At 43.9% G+C, this 25,729-nt stretch overlaps 1 protein-coding gene and 1 long non-coding RNA gene across 2 annotated transcripts in view; one reads left to right on the forward strand and one right to left on the reverse strand.

The window, feature by feature from the left end:
- PLCG2 (phospholipase C gamma 2) overlaps positions 1-25,729 on the forward strand; it is a 137,176-nt gene that overhangs the window by 105,838 nt on the left and 5,609 nt on the right. Inside the window, exons 26-31 of the mRNA XM_079799730.1 lie at positions 1,941-2,043; positions 3,353-3,562; positions 5,146-5,291; positions 6,339-6,453; positions 7,275-7,442; positions 19,425-19,513. Coding sequence (XP_079655856.1) covers positions 1,941-2,043; positions 3,353-3,562; positions 5,146-5,291; positions 6,339-6,453; positions 7,275-7,442; positions 19,425-19,513 — 831 coding nt within the window. The remainder of the gene's footprint in view (positions 1-1,940; positions 2,044-3,352; positions 3,563-5,145; positions 5,292-6,338; positions 6,454-7,274; positions 7,443-19,424; positions 19,514-25,729) is intronic.
- On the reverse strand, positions 3,673-7,504 carry LOC307116078. Its single transcript, XR_013815174.1, has 3 exons — positions 7,421-7,504; positions 6,325-6,576; positions 3,673-3,811 (listed from the first exon to the last, which is right to left on the reverse strand). It is a non-coding gene; the product is annotated as an uncharacterized lncRNA (long non-coding RNA).

The following is a 25,729-nucleotide window of genomic DNA, read 5'->3' on the forward strand; positions in this document are numbered from 1 at the left end:
TTCACCGTTGTGCCCGCCCCTAAGAACATGCTCAGGGACCTGTAATTTTACACAGTCCCTGGGCTCCTTCAGTCCATGGCACAAGACCAGTCACTAAGATCCATCTGGTTAGTGAGTTTCCAAAGCCTGGCCCATGCAATGGGTTGTGACTTCATATTCTGAGATGGCCTGGCGGGCAAATCCTGCCATTTTTTAGAATAATAGTGATAAGATTTTGAGGAAGCAAGTGGTATTTCATCTTCAACTAATATGTCTCCTGCTAAGGTTGGAAAAAGTGAAGCCCATAGCTTGTCACTGCTCTGTGCTTTGTGAGGCCAAAGTTCCATAATTCACCATAGGGATGTCCCTCCCACACACACATTTAAAGCAATTCTGTTGTCATTAGAGGTGAACTGAGTTGTTGCTGGGGTTTTCTGTCTCCAAACCACCCCATGGTGAAACCACCCGGAATACAAAGCCAAGTTGATACAAGGTTCAGGAGAAAACACCTAATGTCCAAAAACAAGGAAGGCTCCTGTTTTCCTCATGGCATTTTGCCATTAACTATGTGGCTGACGTCTTTGCCACTTATTCTGGCCCATCCCACCTACAACAACCCCTTCTAGCCCTACCACTATGGCTTGCATTCGGAAAGTGTGGAAAGGGCTGGTGAAAGTTAGGCATGCATAGATGAGCTAGAACAAATTTCGGAGGCTTACAGTAACGTTCTAATCTGTCCTGGTGATGCGGTCACTGCTGGGGCTCATATAAAAGGCTTTGCTGGCCATTGCCAAGGTCCACTTTGGTCCCAGGATTTATGTGAGCACTTATGGGTTGAAGGCATTCTTACAGAAGCAATCAGGTCCCACACCCGCTTGTGTAAAGAGGGGACTTTTTCTATCCTTTGCCTGGGGGACATTTCTGAGTGCCCCTACAAGCCTGGAGGAGTGCTAAGGCCTCCTGGTCTAATTCTCTAAGAGTAGAGTACTCGTCTTCGCCTTATTTTACAGTTGAGGAAACTGAGGTGCTGAGAGAGAGTCTATGACTTGCTCTGTTGACCCAGCTAATAAATAGCAGGGTCCATTTTCAAACCCATGTCTCTGATGGGTTTCCACTGTCATTACCACTATGTTAAGTAGCCGCCCTCACTCCCTGCCACCTGAACACTTGTTCCCCACAGGGTGCTGCTCCCAAGGGACATGTCTCAGTGGGGAAACAGGGTCTGGGCAATAGTGATGAGTAGCATCAATGCAGGACAGTCAGACAAGGGACAGTGTAAGACTGAGCAAGGCCAAGTGTGGGTGAAATGGTGAGCACTCTGGGAGATTTGAGGAAGGCAATATCCTTTTCCAGTCCTGGCTGGAGTAATCCAGGAAGGCTTCCTGGAGAAGGAATGATCTGGGCAGGGTCCAGGAGGAGGGAACTGATGGAATGCAGAGAAGAGAGGACAGGAGCTGCAGGGTGAGGAGCCAGGAGGTCACTGCTGTGATTCAGGGGACCTGGGATGTGAACTCTGGGGCATTTTAGAGAAATCAGAGGCAGGAAGAGGCTGTGCACACTTCCTCAGCCTCAGAGGAGAGGGGTGCAGGGGACAGGAAGTTATAAGAAGGATGCTGTGGTCTACAGAGCCCAGGAGGACATGAGGTCATGGGCTTGGAGAACTAGAATTGGACAAACTCTAACAGTGGTTTTAGGGGAAGGTACAGGCCAGGGAGCAGAGGGTTAAGGAGAGTGGTGTGGTGACAGACACCAATCCTGGGTGGAAATAATTTAGTCAAGAATTTCGGCAGCAAGAGGAAGGGACAAGGAAAATATTCAACCATGTCAAAGATCTGAGCATGCAGGAGGGCCAAGAGGAGCGAGAGGTGAAGGAGAGGAAGGCATGCCAGGTGAGCTGGGGCGATGGGATTTCGCGGGTGCTGGCTTGAGGTCTGAAACTAAAGACAGTTGGCCCCCAACAGGAGAACAACATGAAATACTGGGAGAAGAACCAGTCGATTGCCATCGAGCTCTCGGACCTGGTCGTCTACTGCAAACCAACCAGCAAGACCAAAGACAATTTAGGTACGTCTCCCATGACTGCCTCCGGACACGGTGAAAACTCGCTTCCTCTTTGAGTGTGGCTCCTGCTCGTTCTGAACTGCTCTAGGTGGAGCTTCCTCCTGAATTAGTCCTTAGGGCCACGATGCTAGTAACAGGCCCTTCTGATAGCTTTAGGAGGAAAATCCTCTCAGAGGGAAGGTTGTGAGTTTCCTCCTGTTTCTATAACAAGTTTACTACAAACTTGGTGGCTGAAAACAACATATATTTATACTCTGGTCTCCTGGAGGCCAGAAGTCAATATCTCCAGGCTGTGGGAAGATTTCAGCCACTCCCTTCAGGGAACAATATGTTCCTTGTCTCTTCCCGTTTCTGGTGGCTGCATCACTCCAATCTGCCTCTTAGTCACATGGCCTTCTCTTCTATGTAGTCAAAATATCTCCCGTTTATAAGGACCCTGTAGTTACATTTTGAGGGTGCAGACAATCTCCCCACGACAAGCTCCTTCATTTAATTATATCTGCAAAGTCCCTTTTGCCATAAAAGGCTGCATAGTCACAGGGTCCAGGGATCAGGATCCTTGGGGGCTAGTATCCAGCACAGGATTAAAAAATGGCTCTTCTACCAAATTCTCTAAAGTAGCCAATTCTTTGATCTTAGAATGATCCCATTCACATTCTCTTCCCCCTGTCTTTGAGCAGATCCTGTCTTTGATCTCAAGAACTTGTGATTCCAGGACCAGAGAAACAGTACTAAACCCCCGAGTTACTGGTCACTGGGAGGCAGCTCCACTCCGCAGGTTATGGGCTGACCCACCACAGCTGGATGTGAAGTAGCAAAGCTTCATCCAACAAAGAATTGTTTGCATATTCCCATCCCTGTCCCCCCATTCATTGCCCCCTCCTCCTTCACAGCTTCTCCTGTGGGCACTCCATTCTCCCTCCACTAAGAGGCTTGGTTTACTCACCTGTATCTATAGCACCTTTGATGAGGAAGCCGCTCCTAAGATCTCCTGCTACGTGCTGATCCCTGAGGCCATCCCCCCTTTCTATAACTGTACCATTTTTGTGTTTTCTTGCGCAAGGCTGCTGGTCATTTTAAACAAAAAGAAAACCACAGCAATCCTAGATGAAAAGGTTGCGGGAACACTCGGCACTTTTAATAGCTAGCCTCCCCCCCCCCCCCCCCCCAAGCGCAGGAGCCCAATTATGGCAGTCCCATCAGAACCACGTGCGCGTCTTGTCACGGAGATTCCCGGTTTCCTTTCATAAGCCTCTGCCCTAAGAAAACGCAGGAGACACGAAATAAACGGTGCCTCTGTCGCTGTGTGCAGAAAATCCCGACTTCCGAGAAATCCGCTCCTTTGTGGAGACGAAGGCCGACAGCGTCGTCAGACAGAAACCCATTGATCTCCTGAAGTACAATCAGAAGGGCCTGACCCGTGTTTACCCGAAGGGACAGAGGGTGGACTCCTCCAACTACGACCCCTTCCGCCTCTGGCTGTGCGGCTCCCAAATGGTGGCACTCAATTTCCAGACTGGAGGTAAAGTGGGGCTTCTTGTGGCCACTAAATCTAAGATGGTGGTGGTGTCAGTCCAGGCCGTCTGCTGGGGCCACCGAGGGGACGTGGTGTCCAGAAGATGGGATTTGTTTGAGGAACAGGTTCAACCAGCACGCGAGGGTGAGGGCCATCGGTTGAATAGAGTGATTGAGGGAACTGATGGTAGCGCGCCTGACACTAGGCACTTGTATTTGGCAGGTTCCATGAGGCAAGTGACAACACTGAGTGAGTCTGGATTGAGAGAGAAAGGCAGTGCATTAGCTCATGTAATTAAAAAGCTCAGGGGTTGCGTCAGCTCCAGGCACAGTGGATGAAGGTGTTCAGTGACTTTTTTCAGCGCTCTCCTCCTTTCCTGGTGCATCTCTGAGGACTACATGCTGGGAGAAACCAGCATGCAGAACTCCTTTACACAAATGGTAGCATAGATTACAGTGTTTTGCACTTTAGGTGTTGGGTAAGCCTCTTCCGGGGATCTGTTCGTCAGTAGTGTCCTCTCTCTGGCTTTTATGCCTGTGTAGGATTCCACTGACTAGAACCATCATTTATTCAGCCGCCCCCCCTGCTGAGGCACATTTAGGTTACTCCCCATCTTTTGCTATTCCAGATGGCACTGCCTTCTGTAACCTTCTGTGAGCATCGCCTCACAGATGCGGCGCTGCATCTGTCAGACAATTCTCAGGCAGGCAGGGTGCGTCAAACATCACTAGCATTTTGATCAACTTGGCCCTGAGGACAACCACTGCACACCTGCATCCAGTGGTGCCTGAGCTGAGACACTCGGCCACACGCCTCCCTAGAGATGGTGCGTGCGACTGCAAACTGGTAATGCATTTGAATACATCCTTCTGGCGTAACTCCACCAACTTAGTTTTATCACACTTTCTAATCTTTGCCCACCTGATTGGTAGATGAAAACTGCTGTCACCGAAGCTTCCCTTAATTGGTTTTGCTCTTATGAGTCACAGGAGCAGTTTCTCATGTATTTAGGAAGCACTTGCTTTTTCTTTTCTACAAACTGTTCACGCTTCTGACCCAGCTGTTCTAATGGGGTGTAGGTATTTATAGCACACATGTATCAGATCTCTTAGTAGGTTAACTTTATATGTACAGGGTGTCCCCAAAAATGTACACACACTTTTTTTCTGATAGCTCAATTGATGTTTGTTTCTTTTCAGATTTAACCCACTGGAATGAATGACTATTCAAAGTGTGTGTACATTTTTGGGGGACACCGTATATTTATTGGTCATTTGAGTTAGAAGGATTTTTCTTTCCACAGCATGTCTTAAATTTTGTGGAAATTATCTCCTATGTAGACATATTTAGCTTTGAGTAGTTTTTAATTATCTTTTTGTTTTTTAATGTTTCATACTTGGAAAGGTGTTTCCTGATAATTTTTTTTAAAAGCTCATATTTTTCTCCCAGTAATATGAGTTTTCAATGGATTCTTAAAAAAATCCATATTTTGAGTTAAGATATCTTAACAACTGGCTTACATTATTTTTGGAAAAATGAGCAAATCATTCCCCGCCTGACTTCCATCAGCAGTGCCCTTTCCTTCCCAGACAAATACATGCAGATGAACCAGGCCTTGTTTTCACTCAACGGGAGGACCGGCTACGTCCTGCAACCCGAGAGCATGAGGACGGAGAAGTACGACCCCATGCCGCCCGAGTCCCAGAGGAAGATTCTGATGACCTTGACGGTCAAGGTAAGGCCACACTCTCCTTCCTCACCCAGGGAGCCAGGGCCTAGTGATGCCCGTCATTTTGTATAAACCATCACATGGTTTGAGGATCTAAATTACGGTGCACCCCAGAGGAGAAAGGGAGACCCTCTCAAATCCATCTTGGACACCTAACCCATGTCGTCTGCGGGGCTGAGGTATGAATCCAGCTCTTGCAGGGTTCAGGAGGATGTCTCCTGGGTGCCAGCGAGGACAGATTCTGGCCAGGAAAACGAACCTTTGGTCTTTATGGAGGGGAGTGTTTGTCCCCACAATGGCCGTATTTAAGGGTGAAAGCTTTTTAAAATTCATTCAACTTTCAGAGAATGTATTGTCTCTTTATGAGAATTTTGTTGTTTCCTCCTTTGGAAACTATGCAAGGTAGAAAAAAAAGTTGCATTTCTCATAAGATTAAGGAGGGGAAAAAATGAAGCTTTTGCAACCAAAGACCTTTAAAAGAAAATCCCACACACTCCCCCATCCTTTTCTGGGAGCTGGGAATCGAGTGATTCAACGCTCTCTCTGTGGGTGCGCACCTGGGCATGGGTGGATGTGTTTTTGTGCCCAGGTGGGGTCCTCCTGTTGATTCTGATGGCCTGGGCGCTCTGCTCCTAGCTCTCCTTAACACAGGGGTGGGGGCCATCTGGCCCTGCCAAGGCATTAGGGGGTAGTTAATTAAATGTTTGATCAAATATAGCAGGCTAATTTTTAAGGTGATAATTTTGTTAAGGCTCTCGAATGGTGTTATAAATATCCAAATGGCCCTTGGCAGAGAAAAGGTTCCCCACCCCTGTCCTTCCAGCTGTAGGAATCCACCCCCATTTTCTTATCCACGAGAAGGAAACAGTGGTGGGGTCCCCTTGACAAGGTTGTCAGGACTTCTCCAATGAAGAAATGGAGGCTGGTTTGAACTCATGTGATCTGACCCTAGCATCCACCTGAGCTCCCTGCCAGCCCACCCCCACGCAGAGCTTGTTAGCTCTTCCCAGGATGGGTCTGGGAGAACTCCAGTACTTACCTTTGGTATCCTAGGTTCTCGGGGCTCGCCATCTCCCCAAGCTCGGACGAAGTATTGCATGTCCCTTTGTGGAGGTGGAAATATGCGGAGCCGAATATGACAACAACAAGTTTAAGACGACGGTTGTGAGTAAGTCGCCTGGGTACATCCTTCTCTTGAACTTCAAGCGAGTTGAGTCACATGGTGGGGGTTTGAAAGGCACTTTGCTTGGCCATGTCATTTCCTTCGTCCCTTTTGCTCACTGTGGTTCAGCTTGGGGAGGGGAAACGGGACCACGTGATTAGTCGGATTGTACCCCTTGCTGTGATGCTCTGTGCCACAGCCCCACCCGCTTCACCTTCTTAGCCCGAAACAGGAGCAGACACACAGAGGATGTGACACCTGACCCACAGGCTGCAGCCTAACCTGGGGGATCTTTTCCCACAGAGGGCAGGGAGACCTAGGAAATGCTTGGTCTTCCACTTTAAGCCAGGAAGACGCCGTGAACTGGGCGGCTGGGGTCACTGCTCCTGGTGAAAGGTGGCTCAGTGGCAGCTCACACGCTAACCAGTGAAATTGGCGTTTGTGGAGGGTGGCAGGTTCTCCCCTGACAACCACAGACCCACGCTGGCTCTACCTCTTCAGACAGCCTGACCCACCCCCTCTCCCGCCCAGCTCTTCCGTGCCCACCTATTCCTTCTCTGCTGCGGCCTCCTTTCCCTTCCGCATCCTGGGGAGTTGAGATGGGAGCTGTATAAAGGGGTCCCCCCCCCCCCCCCCGCGCCTTACTCAGGCCTGCGACAACCGCTTTACCACGATTGCTACTGGAAAAAAGATTATTCCTATTTTCTTAGATGTATATTTACACAGTTGCTAAGGAGATTCAAAGCCCAGCCGATGCATGTAAAGATGGTTTTCCCAGGAGGGGGCAGGACGAATGGCGTCTTTAATAAGCTTTGATCACCTTCCAGATGACAATGGCCTAAGCCCTGTTTGGGCTTCAACGCAGGAGAAGGTGACATTTGAAATTTATGATCCAAACTTGGCATTTCTGCGCTTTGTGGTGTATGAGGAAGATATGTTCAGCGACCCCAACTTTCTCGCTCATGCTACTTACCCCATTAAAGGAATCAAATCAGGTAAGCGGCTTCTCATTAAGAGGTTCGGCTTGGGCTAGCATTGTTCTGTGGTCTGTGCTGCTGGATTAAAAAGAAAGAAAATGCATTTTTCCTGGTTTTTCTGAAGTCACTGCAAAACCGATTAGGGGGCTGGCACACGTGCAGGCCCTCATTCAGCACAGGCACGGGGAAGGTGACGAAATTGGACTGTGAGTTGATTTTCCACCTGGCACTGTGGTTTGATTTCATTTGGGAAGGTGAGAAGCTGATGCCTGTCCTCAGCCAGGGGCTTGCATCTAGTTGGGCCTCCCACCCTCGCTCTGGCTGGGAAGGAGAAGGCCTTCAGCAGTGAAGTGAATCACCATCATAGGTCATAGGTCTGCCTCTTCCGAGGCAGCTGGGCAAATTGCTGAAGCTTCAGGGCTTCACTGGCCTCTTCCATGGGATGGTTGATTTTTTTTTTTTTTCAATTGTAACTTTCTTCCATGCTGAACAAAACACAGAACCCCTTATACTTTGAGAAGGGGCATTTTATATTTGCCTGGGACCAAGCTGGGTCAGGTGACCAGCTGTTGGGAATCAGGAGACTGAGTCCCACAGCTCCAGGCCAGACAGACTCCCCCAGGCAGGAGGAGATTTGGGGCACATGAGCTTGGTGCCGCTTTCCGTATAGTTTCTCTAATTCATTTTCCTGCCGGATTTTATGTGGAATGTTGCCAAACAGACCCTCACTTGATGTTGAATTCCCTCCTTCCCCTTTCTTAGTATTTGAGACATAAGCTCATATAGATCCTTCTGGATTCCTCATGAGGTCACTGTTTCCCTGTTTTCTAAGCATTTTTTTCTCGATGTTGTTTGGAAACTTCTGGTCCTGTTTCCTGGGGGTCTCCCCCCCGCCCACAAACCCCCTGTAAACGTAGAACATATTGGATATTCCCTACATTTCTTAGATGAAGTCTGATCATTTCCATCACTGGGCACTTGCCAGGCATGCTGGGGACTCTGGTTAGAACATGCAGGTCCCTGAGCCCATTCCTAGGTGTGGATTCAGCTGGTCCAGGTTGGGCCCTAGGAATCTGCGTGTTTAGCCAGCTCCTCAGATGGATCCCAGGATGGCACTTGAGAAAACTGAGCTAGACTGAGGCTGCCCATCTTATTGTCATCAAGGAAACAAATTCCTAAGCAAATGAGTCGATTAAACAAAAACCTGAGAAATGTTTAAACTGCCTGCTTTTTAGTACTTTAGAAATATACTCTAATAGGATAGCAAATGCTCATTTGTAAGTCCCAGAGGCCCGATATTGCGCAACCCCTCCTGGTTAACTTGCCCACTACCTTAAACCCAGCAATTTAGGTACAGTTCTTAACTTTGTAATTTGCCTCTTTTAAAATAAATAAGGCTTAGGACCGATTCCTTTCTATGGTAACTGCCCATGTCCACCCTGCATGTGGACTCACCCAGCTGCTACCTGTGTCCCCTGGAAGGCTAAGGGACATGAGCACCGCAGCCCCTCCCAGGGCCTTGGGGAGGTCAGAGCCTTCTTACCTGCCGCGACACTGTGTCGAGTTATCTAGAAAATGCCATGGCCTAGCTTGGAGATTTAAAAAACAAAGACTAAAACTTCAAGGAGGATGGAAACGGTGACTCTCCCTGTTCCAGCTTCTGGCACATCCATATTCATGGAGGAAATGAAATAAAGTGAACAACCCCTTTGTGCAGAAGGCCTTGGGGGCCTTCTGAACTCAAAAACAAACTTTGCCCATTGTCATTAGGGATGCGCTTAAGCTTTTAAGCCAGCTGGAGCTCGGGAAGGAAGGAAAAACATTTATTGTGTGAGGTGCCTTGAACTCTTTCCCCTTTAATCCTCATAGCAATCCAGTGAAAGAGGTTTTATCACCTCTGCTTTTTAAATGGGAACACGTTGGGGCCTAGAGATGTTCATGAACTTGCTCAAGGTCACACACCTGTAAGACCATGGCTGGATCCAAACCTGGGAATGTCTGACCTCAAACCCTGTGTTCTTCCAGCTGTCCAGGCCTCCTCTACTCTTCCTAAGCCCAAATACTGCTCTTACTTCAAAAGAAGTCTCTAGTCCCCTTTCCTCTGTGACACACCTAGAAACAAACGCTGTTTTTGGTGAAACTGGCAAACACCTTTCAGTCCCAATTCCCAGTATACATGAAGGGCTGCTTGTATCCATGAGACCTGGGCAGTGAGGGGAGGTCCACGGAGCTGGGGACAGAGCCCACTCTTCTCCAAATCCGGAGGCACATGCTGAGTGCAGCAGTCCCACTTCACTTGGAACCATGTTAGTGGAGGGCACGGGCTGCCTGGCAGCCTCCCCAGACACCATGGAGCACTCAGATTCCAGTACATTCTAACAGTCTGTCAACAGAGACTGCCTTCTTCCCCACTGTCCACAGACCAGCTCCTTAGAGATTGAGGATCTCAGGCCCTCCTCCAGCCCTCCTGACTCAGAATCTGCATTTTAAGAAGACCCACAAGTGGTTCACACCTTCGTTAACCCTTTGCACTCGCTTGCTTTTTTTCTCGATTCCTTTATTCTAATGCTAACCGTGTCGAGTCACACTCGACATCCGAGGGCAAAAGGTTGAAGGTGAGGAAGCACTAAGCTAGACTGCAAGAATTCTGTGGGGATCCAGGCAAAAAGTCACCAAGCATACAAACCAACAACCAAATTCCCATCACCTGTGTAAAGGGCAAATAGGTCAGAAAACTTCTCTACAGCAGTATTCCAGGAGAACAATGTCCCCAAAATCCTCCAGGGAAAAGACTAAGACTCGGGAGTTTTAAACCCACTCACTGGCACTCAGGCATAAAATTAAAGGGCGGATGCATTCAAACATGCACAGTTCAGGGATTATATGTCCCAGGAGTTCATATTGAAGAGAACAAAGAAGACACATTTACCAGCCAAGATAACAGAAAAATTCAGTAAAAGGGTGGTGAGAATTGAACGTGTGTTTTTTTTTTTAATTGTGCATGTCATTGTATCAATTTTATATCAGAAAAAGAACACAGTAAATAAACGTTGAGCACTAGTTAATGAAATGCATGCTGGCATATTCAGGGGGAAGTGTACAGATGTCTTCATCTTACTTTGAAATACACACATGATAGCCTGATGGGTGGAGAAATGTGATAAAGTATAGTAAGGGGCAGAGAGAATATTTGAATGATGAGATCTAGGTAATGGTTATACAAGTGTTCCTTATAATATTCTCTTTTAGCTTTGCTGTATAAATGTCAGAAAAATATAACCAAGTCTCCCTTTGTAAGAGAATTATGGTTATAAAATGGAACACACATTATACACCATGCCAGTGTAGAAATAATGCAGTTTTACTAAATTAGGGGGAGAAAAGGTGTACAGGGTTGTGTAAGCATGCCAACATCCTCATCTTGAGCAGTGGAAAGCAATTGATTCAATAGATACTATTCACAGGTTATAAACCAACTAATAGTAAAAGGTTCTCTAAGAGAAATAAGAATCATCATCAAACAAACCAAAACCAGAATGATGAAATAGTGGGAGTGCCCTAATTTGAGTATTGCTTGTCCTGAGAATCAGTAGATAAAATGCAAATAAAAAGCTTTCAAGTAAGAGAGGCAGGCCCAGGATGGTAGTGTAGGTGAATGCTGAGCTTGCCTCTTTCCAAGAACACTTCAAAATGTACATCTGTGTTTAGAATAGTTCCTCTTGAGAGACAGCAGTGAACCAACTGAACAGCTTCTACACAAGCAAGAGAAATGGACCACATAGAGAAGATTGGGGTCCCATGACAGCTCTCTGGGAGCTGAGGAAACAACACAGGACTGGAGGAACAAGTGAGCGCCATTGTTTATGTTTCCCCTAAACCGGGACAGTGGGCAGGAGCTCCACCCAGGTTCCCTGGCTGACCTGCAGGCCCCAGCAGAAAGAGGAAGGCACCATGGTATGCATACAAAGTTGGCTCCTCCACCAGGAGATGGGTCCAGTGGGTACAGCAGGGTGCTGCTTTTTACACCCACTGGGCTGCATACACAAGGGCCTCCCCCTGTCCACAGAGACCTAGCAAAACTTTGCCGTGCCCATACTCAGAGCTGCTCCAGGCAGAGTGAGTAGGGTCCTGCGGTATGCTTTTTCTCCAGGTGGGGCAGCCTTTAATGCAGAGTCATTAGGGCATTGAGAAACAGGCATGCAGAGTAGTCCCGCCCAGACCCTGCTCTAAGGGTGGACAATTGAAGCAATAGGACATGCACAGAGGAGCTGCACTGCCTTGAGAGAGAGTAGAACAAGCCAAGTGCAGCTGTGCAGACACGCACACCGGCCCCACCCTGAGACGGGGCAGAGCTGGTGGGGCATTAAGATACAAGCATGGAAAGCAGCCCCACCCAGGCCCTGACCCTGTTCTGATCACAGAGAGAGCAACAGGGCACACCAAGAATGTCCCTAGCAGTCCTATCTACATCAGATAGCCCCACCCAGATTAGAAGGGCAAGGAAGCACACACAGCAGACTGGCTCCACTTGGAACCTATTACTCAGGCCAGGAGACACACCAGGCGCCTCACATGCCTGCTCTGAATACAACCGGGCTGCCGAAACTATTCAACCCCTGGTCTACACAGAGACCCCTCTTTCAAGCCTGGGAGGGATAGTTATTCTATCCAACTCCTAGGAACAAACACAGTAAGTCAAACAAAATAGGGAGACAGGAGAATTTGCCCCAAATGAAATAATAAGAAAAATCTCCAGAAAAAAACCCCAATGAAACGGATATAAGTAATTTGCCTGATAAGTAATTCAGAGAAATCGTCATGAGAAAGCTCAACGAACCTGGTCGTGCAGTAGAGGAACTCAGCACCCCAACGAAGAGAGAGAAAATGTAATAAAGAAGCAATCGGAGATGAAGAATACAGAAGGAATTGACAGTGGATTAGCTACCGGGGAGACAGAATGGAAGAAATCATCCCATCAGAAAAGCAAAATGGAAAAAAAAATTTAATGAGGATAATATAAGAGATCTCTGAGATAATATCAAACATCTTAACATTTGCATTATAGGGAGTCCAGATAGAGAAGAAAGAAAGGAGCAGAGAGAATATTTGAAGAAATAATGTCTGAAAACTATCTTTTTAAAAAAATATATTTTATTGATTTTTCATAGAGAGGAAGGGAGAGAGCTAGAGAGCTAGAAACATTGATGAGAGAGAGAGAGACATCGACCAGCTGCCTCCTGCACACCCCCCACCAGGGGATGTGCCCGCAACCAATGTACATGCCCTTGACCGGAATCGAACCTGGGACCTTCCAGTCCGCAGACCGACACTCTATCCACTGAGCCAAACCGGTTTTGGCTGAAAACTATCTTAATTTAGCAAAGGAAACAAACATCCAGGTCCAGGAAGCAAAGAGAGTTCCAAAGAGACCCACACCAAGACATATTGTAATTAAAAAAGGTAAAAGTTAAGAATGAGAGACACTCTTAAAGGCACCAGGAATGAAACATCAAATCACATGTAAGGGAAACCCCATAAGGTTATCAGCTGATTTCTTATAAGCAACTTTACATGTCAGAAGGTAGTGGAGGAGATATTTAAAGTACTGAAAGAAAGGAATGTATCCAACTACTATGCTGTACATCTGAAATTAATACAGAATACTATTCAATATAAACTGTAATTGAAAAATAAAAGAAACTAAAAAAGAAAGGAATCTACAACCTAGAATACTATATCTAACAAGGTTATCATTCAGAGTTGGAGAGATAAAAGATAGTTTCCCAAACAAGGAAAACTAAAGGAGTTCACAACCAGTAAAATAGCCTTATAGGAGATGGTAAAGGGTTTTTTCTTTATGCAAAAAAGAAAGGGCCGCAACCAGAAATAAATACAGGAAAGAAAAATTTTTCACTGGTAAAGGCAAATATACAATAATCACAGTGAATCCACCACTTAAAAAACTAATATGAAGGTTAAAAGACAGTAGTAGCAAAATTAACTATAAATAATCGGGCTAAATGAAACAAAAAGAAAACATGATATTAAAAACAGGATTGGGGGAGTAAAAATATAGTGCTTTCAGAATATGATTGAACTTAAATGATTATCAGCTTAAAATAGACTGACCTATCTATCTACACACGCACACACACATAGATAGATAGATAGATAGATAGATAGATAGATAGACAGATAGATATGAACCTCATGGTAGCCATAAACCAAAAACATACAAAAAGAAAACCAACAAATTAAAAGGAAAGAGGTCAAGAAGAAGAAAGGAGCAGCAAAGAACAAAACAACCCAAAAAATTAACATGTCAATAGGCATATACTGATCACTAATTACTCTATCTGTAAATGGACTAAATCCTCCAATTTATAAGAAATCCTCCTTGAAGACATGGGGTGGCAAAATGGAGAAGAAACCATGACCTGTCTATACGCTGCTTGCAAGATACGTTAGATTGAAAAACACATACAGACTGACAGTGAAGGGATAGAAAAATATATTCCATGCAAATAGAAACAAAAAGAAAGCTGGGGTCTCAATACTCACACCAGGCAAAATAAACTTCAAAACAAAGAATGTAAAAGGAAATCGAGAAGGACATTACATAATTTTAAAGGGGTCAACCCAAGAAGAGGATATAACAATTGTAAATACCTATGCACCCAACATAGAAGCACCCAAGTATATAAAGCAAATGTTAACGGACATAAATTAACAGTAATACTTTAGTGGTTGGCGACTTTAATATTACACTAACCTCAGTGAATAGATCATTCAGACAGAAACTTAATATAGAAATAATGGTCATAAATTCCACATTAGACCAGTTTGATTTGATAGACATTTAAGAGCATTTCATCCCCAAATTGTAGATTACTCATGGAGCATTTTCCAGGATAGATCACATACATACAAGGCCACAAAACAAGCCTCAGTTAATTAAAGAAGATTGAAATTACATCAAGCATATTTTCTAACTACAATGGCATGAAACTAGAAATCCACTACTGGAAGAAAACTGGAAAAATCATAAATACATGGAGATTAAACCACATGCTTCTAAACAACCAGTGGGTCAAAGAGGAAGTCAGGAAGGAAATCAAACACTACCTTGAGACAAATGAAAATGAAAATACAACCTTACAAAATGTATGGGATGTAGCAAAAGCACTTATTCCAGGAAAGTTTCTAGCCATACAGGCCTACCTCAAGAAGGAGGAAAAATCCCACATAAACAATCTTAATTTGCACCTGAAGAAACTAGAAAATGAGGAACAAACAAAACCGAAGTAAGTAGAAGGAAGGAAATAATAAAGACCAAAGTGGAAATAACTTAAATAGAAAAACAGTAGATTCATGAAAAGAAGGGCTGGTTCTTTGAAAGGATAAAGAAATACAACCTTCCAAGACTAAACCAGGAAGAAACAGAGAATCTGAACAGACTAATTACTAGCAAAAAAAAACACCAACTAAAACATTTAATAAAGAAAACTCCCAACAAACAAAAGCCCAGGATAAGATGACTCCACAAGTGAATTCTATCAATCACTTAAAGAATAATTAGTACCTATCCTTCTCAAACTATTCCAAAAAAAGTGAAGAGGAAGGAATACTTCTAAACTCATTCTACAAGCCAGCATAACCCTTATACCAAAATCAGACAAAGACACTAAAAAAGAGAATTACAGGCCAATATCTCTGATGAACATAGATGCCAAATTATCAACAACAAAAACAAATTTAACAGTATTTTAAAGGAATGTACACAATGATCAAGTGGGTTTTATAACAGGGATGCAAGAGTGGTTCAACATCCATAAAACTAGTACTGTGATTCATCACATCAGCAAAACCAAGGATAAAATTCATGATGATATCAATAAATGCTGAAAAAACATTTCATAGAATTCAACATCCACTTATGATTTTTTAAAAAAAACCTCTTAACAAAGTGGGTATAAATGGGAGCTTAACTTGATCAAGACTCTATATCTGACAAGCATACAACTAACATCATACTCAATGGTAAAAACATGCAAGTTTTTCCTCTAAGATCAGGAATGAGATCAGGATGCCCACTCTCACCACTACTATACAATATAGTATTGGAAGTGCTAGCCACAGTAGACAAGTAAAAGAAATAAAGGCACCCATATTGGAAAGAAATAAAACTCACTATTTACAGATGACACAATACTATATATAGAAAACCCTAAAGAATCCACCCAAAATTAATAGAAATAATAAAGGAATTCAGTACAGTAGCAGGATACAGAATTAATATACAGAAATCTGTCACATTTCTACACACTAATAATGAATGATCAGAAGGAAAAATTAAATAAGCAATACCATTTATAATTGTATCAAAAAGAATAAAATACCTAGGAATAAATTTAACCAAGGAAGTAAAAGACATGTACTCTGAAAACTGTAAAACACTGTAGAAAGTGAAAAGGACCTAAATAAATGGGAGGATATACCATGCTCATGGATTAGAAGGATTAATATAGGTAATTAAAATGACCATACTACCCAAAACAATCTACAGATCCAATGCAATTCCTATCAAAATAACAGCGGCTGCCCTGGCCGTTTTGGCTTAGAGGTTAGACTTGCAGGGGATGATATTTATAACACCATTCATGGGCCCTAGGGATTATCCACTTAAAAATTAGCCTGCATGCAATATACAGACCTTGTAATGTAGAAACCCACACCTGAAATCTATATGTTCATGTTGACCAATGTCACCCCAATCAATTTAATAATAAAAAAATTAGCCTGCTATATTTGGTCAAACATTTAATTAACTCACCCCTAATGCCCTGGCAGTTCCAGACCAAATGACTTTGCTAGCCTTATGTGGCCCGCAGGCCAAACGTTCCCACCCCTGGGTTAGAGTGTCAGCCTGTGCACTAAAGGGTTCAATTCCAGGTCAAGGGCATGTACCTGGGTTGCAGGTTCAATCCCTGGCCCCAGTCAGGGCACGTGCAGGAGGCAGCCAACTGATGTGTCTCTCTCACATCAATGTTTCTCCCTTTCTCTCTCTTTTTTTTCCCTCCCACTTACCAATAATCAATGGAAAATATATCCTCAGGAAAGGATTAATAACAACAACAAAATAGCAATAGGCCTTCTCAGAACTAGAATAATTAGTTCTAAAGCTTATATGGTACCACAAAAGACCACAGATAGCCAAAGCAATCTTGAGAAAGAACAAAGTTGGAAGTATAATGCGTCCTGATTTTAAGCTATATTACAAACCTATAATAATTAAAACAGCATGGTACTGACACAGAAAACAAACACATAGACCAATGGAACAGAATAGAGAGCCCAGAAATAAACCCTCGTTTATATGGTTAACTAATCTACAACAAAGTTTAGAGTATACAGTGGAGTAATGGCATTCTCTTCAACAAGTGGTGCTGGGGAAATGGACAGATATATGCCTTCCCCCACCCCACCCCCAAAAAGAAAGAAACGGGACCACTCTTACACCATATACAAAAATAAATTCAAAATGGATGAAAGACTTACCTGTAAGGCCTGAAACCATAAACCTCTAGAAGAAAAGATAGGTAGTAAGCTATATGACACCAATCTGAGGACTATCTTAGCATACATCCCCTCAAGCAAGGGAAACAAAGGCAAAATAAACGGGACTTCCTCAAACAAAAAAGTTTCTGCACAGTGAAGGAAACCATCAACAAAACAAAACAAAAAAAAAAACAACCTACTGAATGGGAGAATATATTTAAAAATGATATCTGATAAGGGGTTGATATCCAAAAGATTTAAGAAACTCATACTACTCAATAACAACAACAAAAACCCCACAACAATCTAAAAAAATGTGCAGAGGACATGAAGAGACATTTCTCCAAAGAAGACATACAGATGGCCAACAGACATGAAAAGATGCTCAACATCACTAATCATCAGGGAAATGCAAATCAAAACTACAATGAATATCACCTCACACCAGTCAGAATGGCTGTTATCAAAAAGTCACAAATAACATGTGTTGGAGAAAAGGGAACCCTTTTGCACTGTGAGTGGAACTGCAAATTGGTGTAGTCAATATGAAAAACAGGATGAAGATTCCACTTCTGGGTATTTATCTGAAGAAAACAAAAATACTAATTCAAAAAGATATATGCACCCCTATATTTATTGCACAATTATTTACAATATTTACAAAAGCCAGGATGTGGAATCAACCTAAGTGTCCATCAATAGATGAACAGATAAAGCAGATGTGACACACACACACGCACGCACGCACACACACACACACACACACACAATGGAATATTACACAGCAACAAAAAATGAAATTTTGTCATCTATGACAATATGGGTTGATTTTGAAGGTATTATGCTAAGTGAAATAAGTCAGAGTAAGACAGGTACCATATGGTTTCATTTATCTGTGGAAACCAAAAAAGAAAGAAACATAACACCCACAAACAAAACAAAAACTACTCATAGAAAGAGAGACCAAAGGAATAGTTACTAGAGGGGAGGATGATGCTGGGAATGGTTGAAAAAAAGCGAAGGAGAATAGTCAATAATCCTATGTAATAAAAGGCTAATATGCAAATCGACTGAATGGTGGAACGACTGGTTGCTGTGGCATGCACTGACCACCAGGGGGCAGATGCTTAATGCAGGAGCTTCCCCCTGGTGGTCAGTGTGCTCCCACAGGGGGAGCGCCACTCAGCCAGAAGCCCTGAGCAGGGCTCGCAGCTGACAAGCGCAGTGACAATGACAGGAGCCTCTCCCGCCTCTGTGGCAGCACTAAGGATATCTGACTGACAGCTTAGGCCCACTCCCCCTGCTGGACATCCCCTGAGGGCTCCAGGACTGCAAGAGGACGCAGGCCAGGCTGAGGCACCCCCCCCCCCAAGTGCACGAATTTCGTGCACTAGGCCTCTAGTATGTAATAAGATTACTAGAATTAGTGAAGTGATCACATTGTAAGGTATAAAAATGTGGAATCACTATATTGTACACCTGACACTTATGTAACTAGTATAATATTGTATACTAACTTAAATTTAAAATTTTAATTTAACAAAAAAAGCTTTCAAGTCAACCTAGAGCCATACAGTGAATCCCCAAGACACAGGATTAAATGGAAAATGGAAGGTTCAGTATTGCTTAGGTCAGGGTACTATCCTTTGTAATTTTAAAGGAAATTCAAACAAATGCAGAGACTGTTTTGGGATGATACTGTTAATAATGGTTCCTTGTGGAATAAGGGTTTATGAGTGGGTGGGGGCGAGCCTTGCATTTTTACCGTGTATTCTTTTATACTACTTAACTAAAACAAGCAAACCAACCAACCTTTGACATGTGTTGCCTCAAACATTACTTAATGGGTAGTGGTGGTGGCAGGGGAATTCAGCTCTACCTCCACCTCCTCTAAGTAAACATTTGATTTTCAGACTCAGGTCCTAAGTGTAAACAGGGAAAGACTTTCAGCGGAGGATAATCAATACTGCTCTGAACTGCCAAGGGACAGGAAGATTTCCTCCCATTGGAAATCTTTAAAGACACTCCCCCTCCTGTGCTTTGTAAAGGGCTAAGTGGAGGAAATGGATGCGAGGATTCATTATTCTTTTGAGTCTTTGGCCTCTGGAGTACTTAAGGAATTGAACCACAGCTGCAGTCACCTAAATTCAATGTGTAATGTTCTGTGGGTTTTAATTTCTTCTGAGGGAATCATTTTCATTTCTAGTTGGCAGATTTTTTTTAACTTCACTTCTCCGAATGGACCTGTCAGTCAAGGCTGCATCCTGGAGCCCCTCTCTGTAACCATCAGGACGGGACCTCTGGCTTCCAGAAAGTCAGCCCCAGCATGGGGCACTGACCTCTCTGTGCCTTGAACCAGGCATGTGACCCCTGGGTACCCCAAGAAAGCCAAGGTCAGACATTAATTGCCTGCCTTTGCCTTGTTTTTCCATCCTGCTGCAGGATTTAGATCTGTTCCTCTGAAGAACGGGTACAGTGAAGACATTGAGCTGGCTTCCCTCCTGGTTTTCTGTGAGATGCGGCCAGTGCTGGTGAGTGGAGAGACACCTTGGGGTTCCCTGAGCTACGTCTGCTGGTGGGGAGGAAATGGTCAAGGAGTATGCTTGGCTGATGGACTTCAACCCACCGAGAATTATCTAGCCAAACATGCCACATCATTACAAAAGAATTCCTTTCAGCTACAGATTTCCCCATAGGTCCTAGGTTTTTTCCCCTCCCAGCATCCATCCTTCTTGGAAAATACTTCATGATTCTAGGAGTAACTATGTCATTGGAAAGGGAGAAGCTCTTTGGAAGCTCCTCATAGTTTCGTTTTAGCAAGAGCCAGGCAAGATGATGCTCTTCTAGATAAGTTCATCCTTCCTGGGTGCCATTCTGTGCCTGTTGGTCTTGGGTAATCCCTTAAAACAGTGATGGCGAACCTATGACACACGTGTCAGCACTGACACGCGTAGCCATTTCTGATGACACGCGAAGGCTGAGGCGGCCGCATGCCGAGGATGAAACATTTGCTGCTCCTGAGGATGAAACATTTGCGAAATAATGTTTTTTCCTCAAAGTGACACACTACCCGAGTTATGCTCAGTTTTTTTGGCGAAGTTTGACACACCAAGCTCAAAAGGTTGCCCATCACTGCCTTAAAAGCACCCAACAAGGCCTTGACATGGGGAAGGATATCCATGGAGCACAGCTTCCCACAGTAAGCGGTGCTCTTCTTGTGGTTCTCTCTGCTCCTGGAGGAGCCTGCATTTTTGGTCCTTTTGTTTTGCCAAGGCCTTGAAGATATTTAATCCCTCCTTTCATTAGCCAGTTAGGGTAGACTTAGCAGAAAGGGCGTGGCCTCCTTGAACTATGAAAAAAGTTGAGATGGGATGCTGAGAACACAGCTCCAAGCTGTAGGTAGTGAAGCCTTGGTTTGATGGTGGGTGAAGATGTGGATCCTTACTGTGATTCTGGACTTTCAGATTCTGAATCTTCTTGGTGGTCTCTCCCACAGACTGAAACCCACTCAGCGTGTGTTTTTGCAAGTGCTCAATACAATCTCCAAAGACCTTTCCAGTCCCTTGCCACAAAACCCAGTGTAGGCAGGGGGCGGGATTTCTGTGGTCCAGTTTTCTTGGGATAAACGAGGATCATGGTTCCAGACCCCCGTACGCTGATGTGGGTTTAGTCAGTGCTTCTGGATACACCTCTTGTTTTCTCAGTCTGGTTGTTCTCTGGGTAGAAAAGTCACAGCCTGTATGGTTTGCCATTCTTTTGGCTGCAGGAACTACACAGTGATGTCCTGGCTGGTTTGACTCAGTGGATAGAGCGTCAACCTGTGGACTGAAGGGTCCCAGGTTCAATTCTGTTGCAGGCTTGATCCAGGCCCAAGCGTGTGGGAAGCAACCAAACAACGTCAATGTTTCTCTCTGTTTAAAAATCAATGGAAAAATATCCTCGGGTGAGGATTAACAACAACAACAAAAAGAACGGAAGTTGCTAATTTGGGAATTTCCAGAATCTAGCTGAGAACTACCAAATGGGAAAGGAGGATGGCAGGGGTGGGGACGCCTTTTAACAGCCATGGCCCATGCAGTAAAATTCATGAACTGGACTCACAGGAGAGAACTGAGCCTTTTCTGCATAGCTGTTTCAGTTTGGCAACTGTGATAGTTTTACATTCCAAAGCATTTTAGCAGCATCAAGATGAAAGGGGATGCAAAAATAAGTAGAGAAAGCAATAAAAACAGGAAGCAGAGACTTAAAAGGAGCACTAGTTGGGGGCCCTAGAACCTCAGTGGCCATCAAAGGCATCACTTTCTGTGGGTAAAATGTAAGCTCACAATGATGAAATTCTGTCTCCAGAAGATAAGGGGGTAGATGATAGAAAGTTTTCCATTTTGAAACAGTTTTTAAATGGTAGTGCTTTGGACTCTGTCAAAATAAGTGCAGTGTTTATGTGAAAAATTATAGTTTTCACTTGAACCTTGATTTATGGATAAAAAAAATCACTTTTCATGATTCTTCCAGTGATAGAAATGCTTGGTCATGAAAGTTTATATCAATTCCTCCCTTTACCAGGCGCCTGAGTCAGCCAGTGGGTCCTTGTTGGAAATGAGCAAGTCTTAAATTTCTCCTCTTTTACAATGAATTATGCATTTGTCAATTAATCATTAATAAGACTATCTGAGGTCTTTAAGAAGCCCATTAACAGACTGAAGCCACAGTATATTATTTTGTATAAATGATTTTTAAAAACTGCATACATGCCCTGGCTGATTTTCTCAGTGGTTAGAACCTCGGCCCACAAACTGAAGGGTCGCAGGTTTGATTCCTGCTCAAGGGTACATACCTCAGTTGCAGGTTCAATCCCCATCCCCAGTCCATCTCTCTCTCTCATATCAATATTTCTCTCTCTCTCTTCCCCCCACCCCTCTTCTTTCTCCCTTCCACTTTCTCTAAAGATCAGTGGAAAAAATATCCTCTGGTGAGGATTCAAAACTAAAACAACCATGCATAGCCCAGATTGGGTAGAAAATATGGTCTTACAATTTGGGGGAAGAGACGAGTAGATAAAGCTAGCATTTGGTCTGTTTGCTTCCTTCATTTCCAGGCCAATGCATTTTTAAGTGTAATATGATAATAACAAGTTCCTGTATACATGTATAATTTTTTTCTTTAAAGCAGTTTTTTAAGATATTTTTATTGGTAGTGTTTTAATATATTTTTATTGATTTTAGAGAGGGAGAAGGAGAGAGATAGAAATATCGATGACAAGAGAATCACTCATCGGCTGCTTCCTACACCCCTCCCCCCGCCCCCCCCACTGGGGATTGAGCCCGCAACCTGGGCACATGCTGCGACCTGGAATCGAACCTTGACCTCCTGGTTCATAGGTTGACACTCAACCACTGGGCAACACAGGCCGGACAGGGTTTTTTATTTGTTTGTTTGCACTGCTGACACTTGAGCCAGATCATTCTCTGTGGTGGGAGCTCTTCAATGCAATGTAAGATGCTTAGCCGCATCCCTGCCCTTGACCTACTAGATGCCAGTAGCACGCCCTTCCCCTAGTATAAACAGTCAAAACTGTCTCCAGACATTGTCACATGTCCCCAGGGTGGCAAAAATCATCCTCCATCAAGAACCACTGCTGTAAAGCAAGATTATAAGCACTTTTCATACTATTAGTCTTCATTAGCATTTAATGGCTGACAGATTTTTCCATCAAGCTGATGGACCATAGATTAAGCATTCCCCTAAATTGGGCATTTAGACAGGAGCCACTTACAAATAAGGCTCTCAGGAACATCTTCATGTGGTTACTCTTTCCCTCCTATAATTCAGAAGTAATTCCTTAGGATCGATTGCCCGATATGGAATTAGTGGGATCAGTTCATTGAGCAGGATGGTAAAATTGTAAAGCCTGGGCCTTCCGCAAAAGCCTGGAACATGTAAGCAAGCTTGAGGAATCTTGCCTGAGTCAAGCCGACCTCTCCCAGCACACTGAAAGGTCTGGGATTCTGTCGCCTGGGGAAAGGAAGCCAACGCATCCTCTGCGTGTAAAGCCCTTTTGCAGACGTTTCACTGAAAAGTGAAGTGATAAAAGCAGTTTCAGATGGCGGTTGGACAGTATTCGTCTAGATACTGCTGTGCAAAGCTGTCGTGAACAACTTGGAAACATTAAACATAATTTAAATAATTAGGTACCGCTGGCAGCAGAGAAAGTTACTATATTTAAAAGCACATGTGTTTATCCAGAGTTGACGTCCTGGGTGTGGGAAGCTTCATGCTTTGGGTGCTGTTGGGGATGCCAGTGGAGTGTGGCAGGGATACAGGCCCGTTGTGTGGGTTCCAGGTGGAACAGTGACTCTCACAGAGCTTCTCTGAGAAGGAATTTTGGAGGAAATGACTGAGTATGTGCAAATTTCATTTCAGCTGCTGGTTTTCGGGCTTTTCCTTAAGTCTGCAGCTGTCATTGGTGTGTCTGCCCCACACTGCGATAGGACTTTCTGGGAAGCCGAGCTGGGTTGTGTTCCATAGACCTGGGCTTTCTCGCTGCCCAAGGTCACACCCTGTTTGATTTATCACCATATCCTCTGTGATGCCAGGGAGAGACCCTGGTAAACAGCTTCACAAGAGATTTGTCTGAGCAAATGATTGATCCAGTGAGGACTGAGATGGAGTTTACTCATAAAACATTTGCTGAGAGAGAGGTTAAAGCCCCAGAAAACTGTCAATAAACACTTTAAGCCCCTTCTGAAGAAGCCATTTATTTACAAGGCACAATTACTTTATCAATTCCCAGTCCTTTACTCAGCTGTATGAATGGTTTACAAAGAGAATTTTTAGTACCATTTTTATCACATACTATATTTAATTTGGAGCAGGAAAAGAAAAGGAGGGGGATTTGAAAAAATTCCCATAAACAACCTGTATATAACCTCTATTAGCACTTTGGTATATTTTCTTTGCCTGATAATTTTTTGCGTAGGATATATTCATAGAGTCATCTAATGCATATGAATGTGTGCCCTTTATCCACTTCACAGATGATTTGTAGCATTTTTTTCTCTATGTTATTATATGATTTTCCAAGCCATTAATGCCTATTTCATTAGGTGTGAGTCCCTAAGTCACTTAACCATTCTCTCACTGATGGACAGGTTGTTGGTAGCTTTTTACTTTATAAATAATGAAAGTCTTCCTGTAACACTTTTTGATTAAAAATTATTTCCTGAGGCTAGATCTACAGTAATGGAATAATAGATCAAAGAGAAAAAAGAAAGACCATATACTTTTGGATACATGTCGAATTGTTCTCTGAAAGTAAATAGTTTCTTTTAAGTTGATGTATTATATCCAGTCTTGCCGTTAATAGAAAAGGGCCTTTACTCAACTGATCTAAACTTGTGAGATTCAGAAAAACAGGCCAGGAGAAAGTGTAGGAACTTGAATATTTCATCCTAGTCATCACCTATGGGCGAGTTGGCAGCACCTGGATGGTGTGACTGAGAAACTGGCCACCCTGGGACCTTGGAGTGCTGACCCGGGGGTGGGAGGTTTTCGCTTTGCACTGGGTGGGAGCTGACATGCGGGGATGGAGTAGCCTAGTGGAAAGACCAGGATGCCGTGGGTCCTGGTGAGTGCTCAGCCACAAGACGTGTGCATCCTTTTGCAGGAAGGGTACAGCACACACTCCGGAGTCCTACAGGACCAGGAGGGGTCGGGGTGCACTCTGGAGCTGAGTTGGTCCTGGTTTTGAGGTTGGGAAGATTTCCTTACATTTGGGGAGATCCAGAGGCACAGAGAAAGACCCTCCTTGAACATGAACAGCTAAAGTTTGCCCATTGTCAGTCCCAAAGAGCAGAAACTCTGGGCCTGCCACGAAGACCCAAAACTTGACCTGACAAAACCATGAGCACAGCCTGGCCAGCATGGCTCAGTGGTTGTGCATCAACCTATGTACCAGAAGGTCAGGGTTTGATTCCTGGTCCTGGGCATATGCCTAGGCTGCAGGCTCGGTCCCCAGTATGGGGCATGCAGGAGGCAGCTGATCAATGATTCTCTCTGATCATTGATGTTTCTCTCTCTCTCTCTCTCTCTCTCTCTCTCTCTCTCTCTCTCTCTCTCTCTCCCTCCCTCCCTCCCTCTCTGAAATCAATAAAAAATATATATTTAAAAAAACACACAAAAAACTATGAGCACACAATGAAAAGAAGAACTCGCGTAGAATAATAAAAGGAAGACAAACCCAGGTAGACAATTGCTACAGGTTGCTAGCAATTGAAGTAGAACCGTTGGAAGCATCCAATGAGAACCCTAACTCATATGTCAATAAGAGCTTTCAAGGATATCCAAGTAGAGCACTGAAAAACACTGAAATTTGAAACAAAAAACAATTTCTTGAATTTAAAAATTCAGCATATGAGCAGAAACATTCTCATCAGTGACCTAAAAGATAACATGAAAGAAATGTTTCACAATTGAGAATGATGAGATGGAAATCATAAAGGAAAACATAAGCTCAGAGGACAGATGCCAATGACCCAATATGCAAGCATGTTGCATAGGACAAAGTGGGACAGATGGGTGAGGAGCTATTAATGAAACAGATAGCAGAGGGACTTTTCTCTGATTTGCTGCTTGAGAGTTCACTTGATTCCCTGGAGGGATGAATGGAAAACACACCCACCCACCCCCTATTGTATTTTAGTAAGAGTTGTTGGTTTGTTGGTTGTTTTTTGTTGTTGTTAATCCTCACC

This window comes from Cnephaeus nilssonii (assembly GCF_951640355.1).
Source record: "Cnephaeus nilssonii genome assembly, chromosome: 20".
In the NCBI taxonomy this organism is placed as follows: domain Eukaryota; kingdom Metazoa; phylum Chordata; class Mammalia; order Chiroptera; family Vespertilionidae; genus Cnephaeus; species Cnephaeus nilssonii.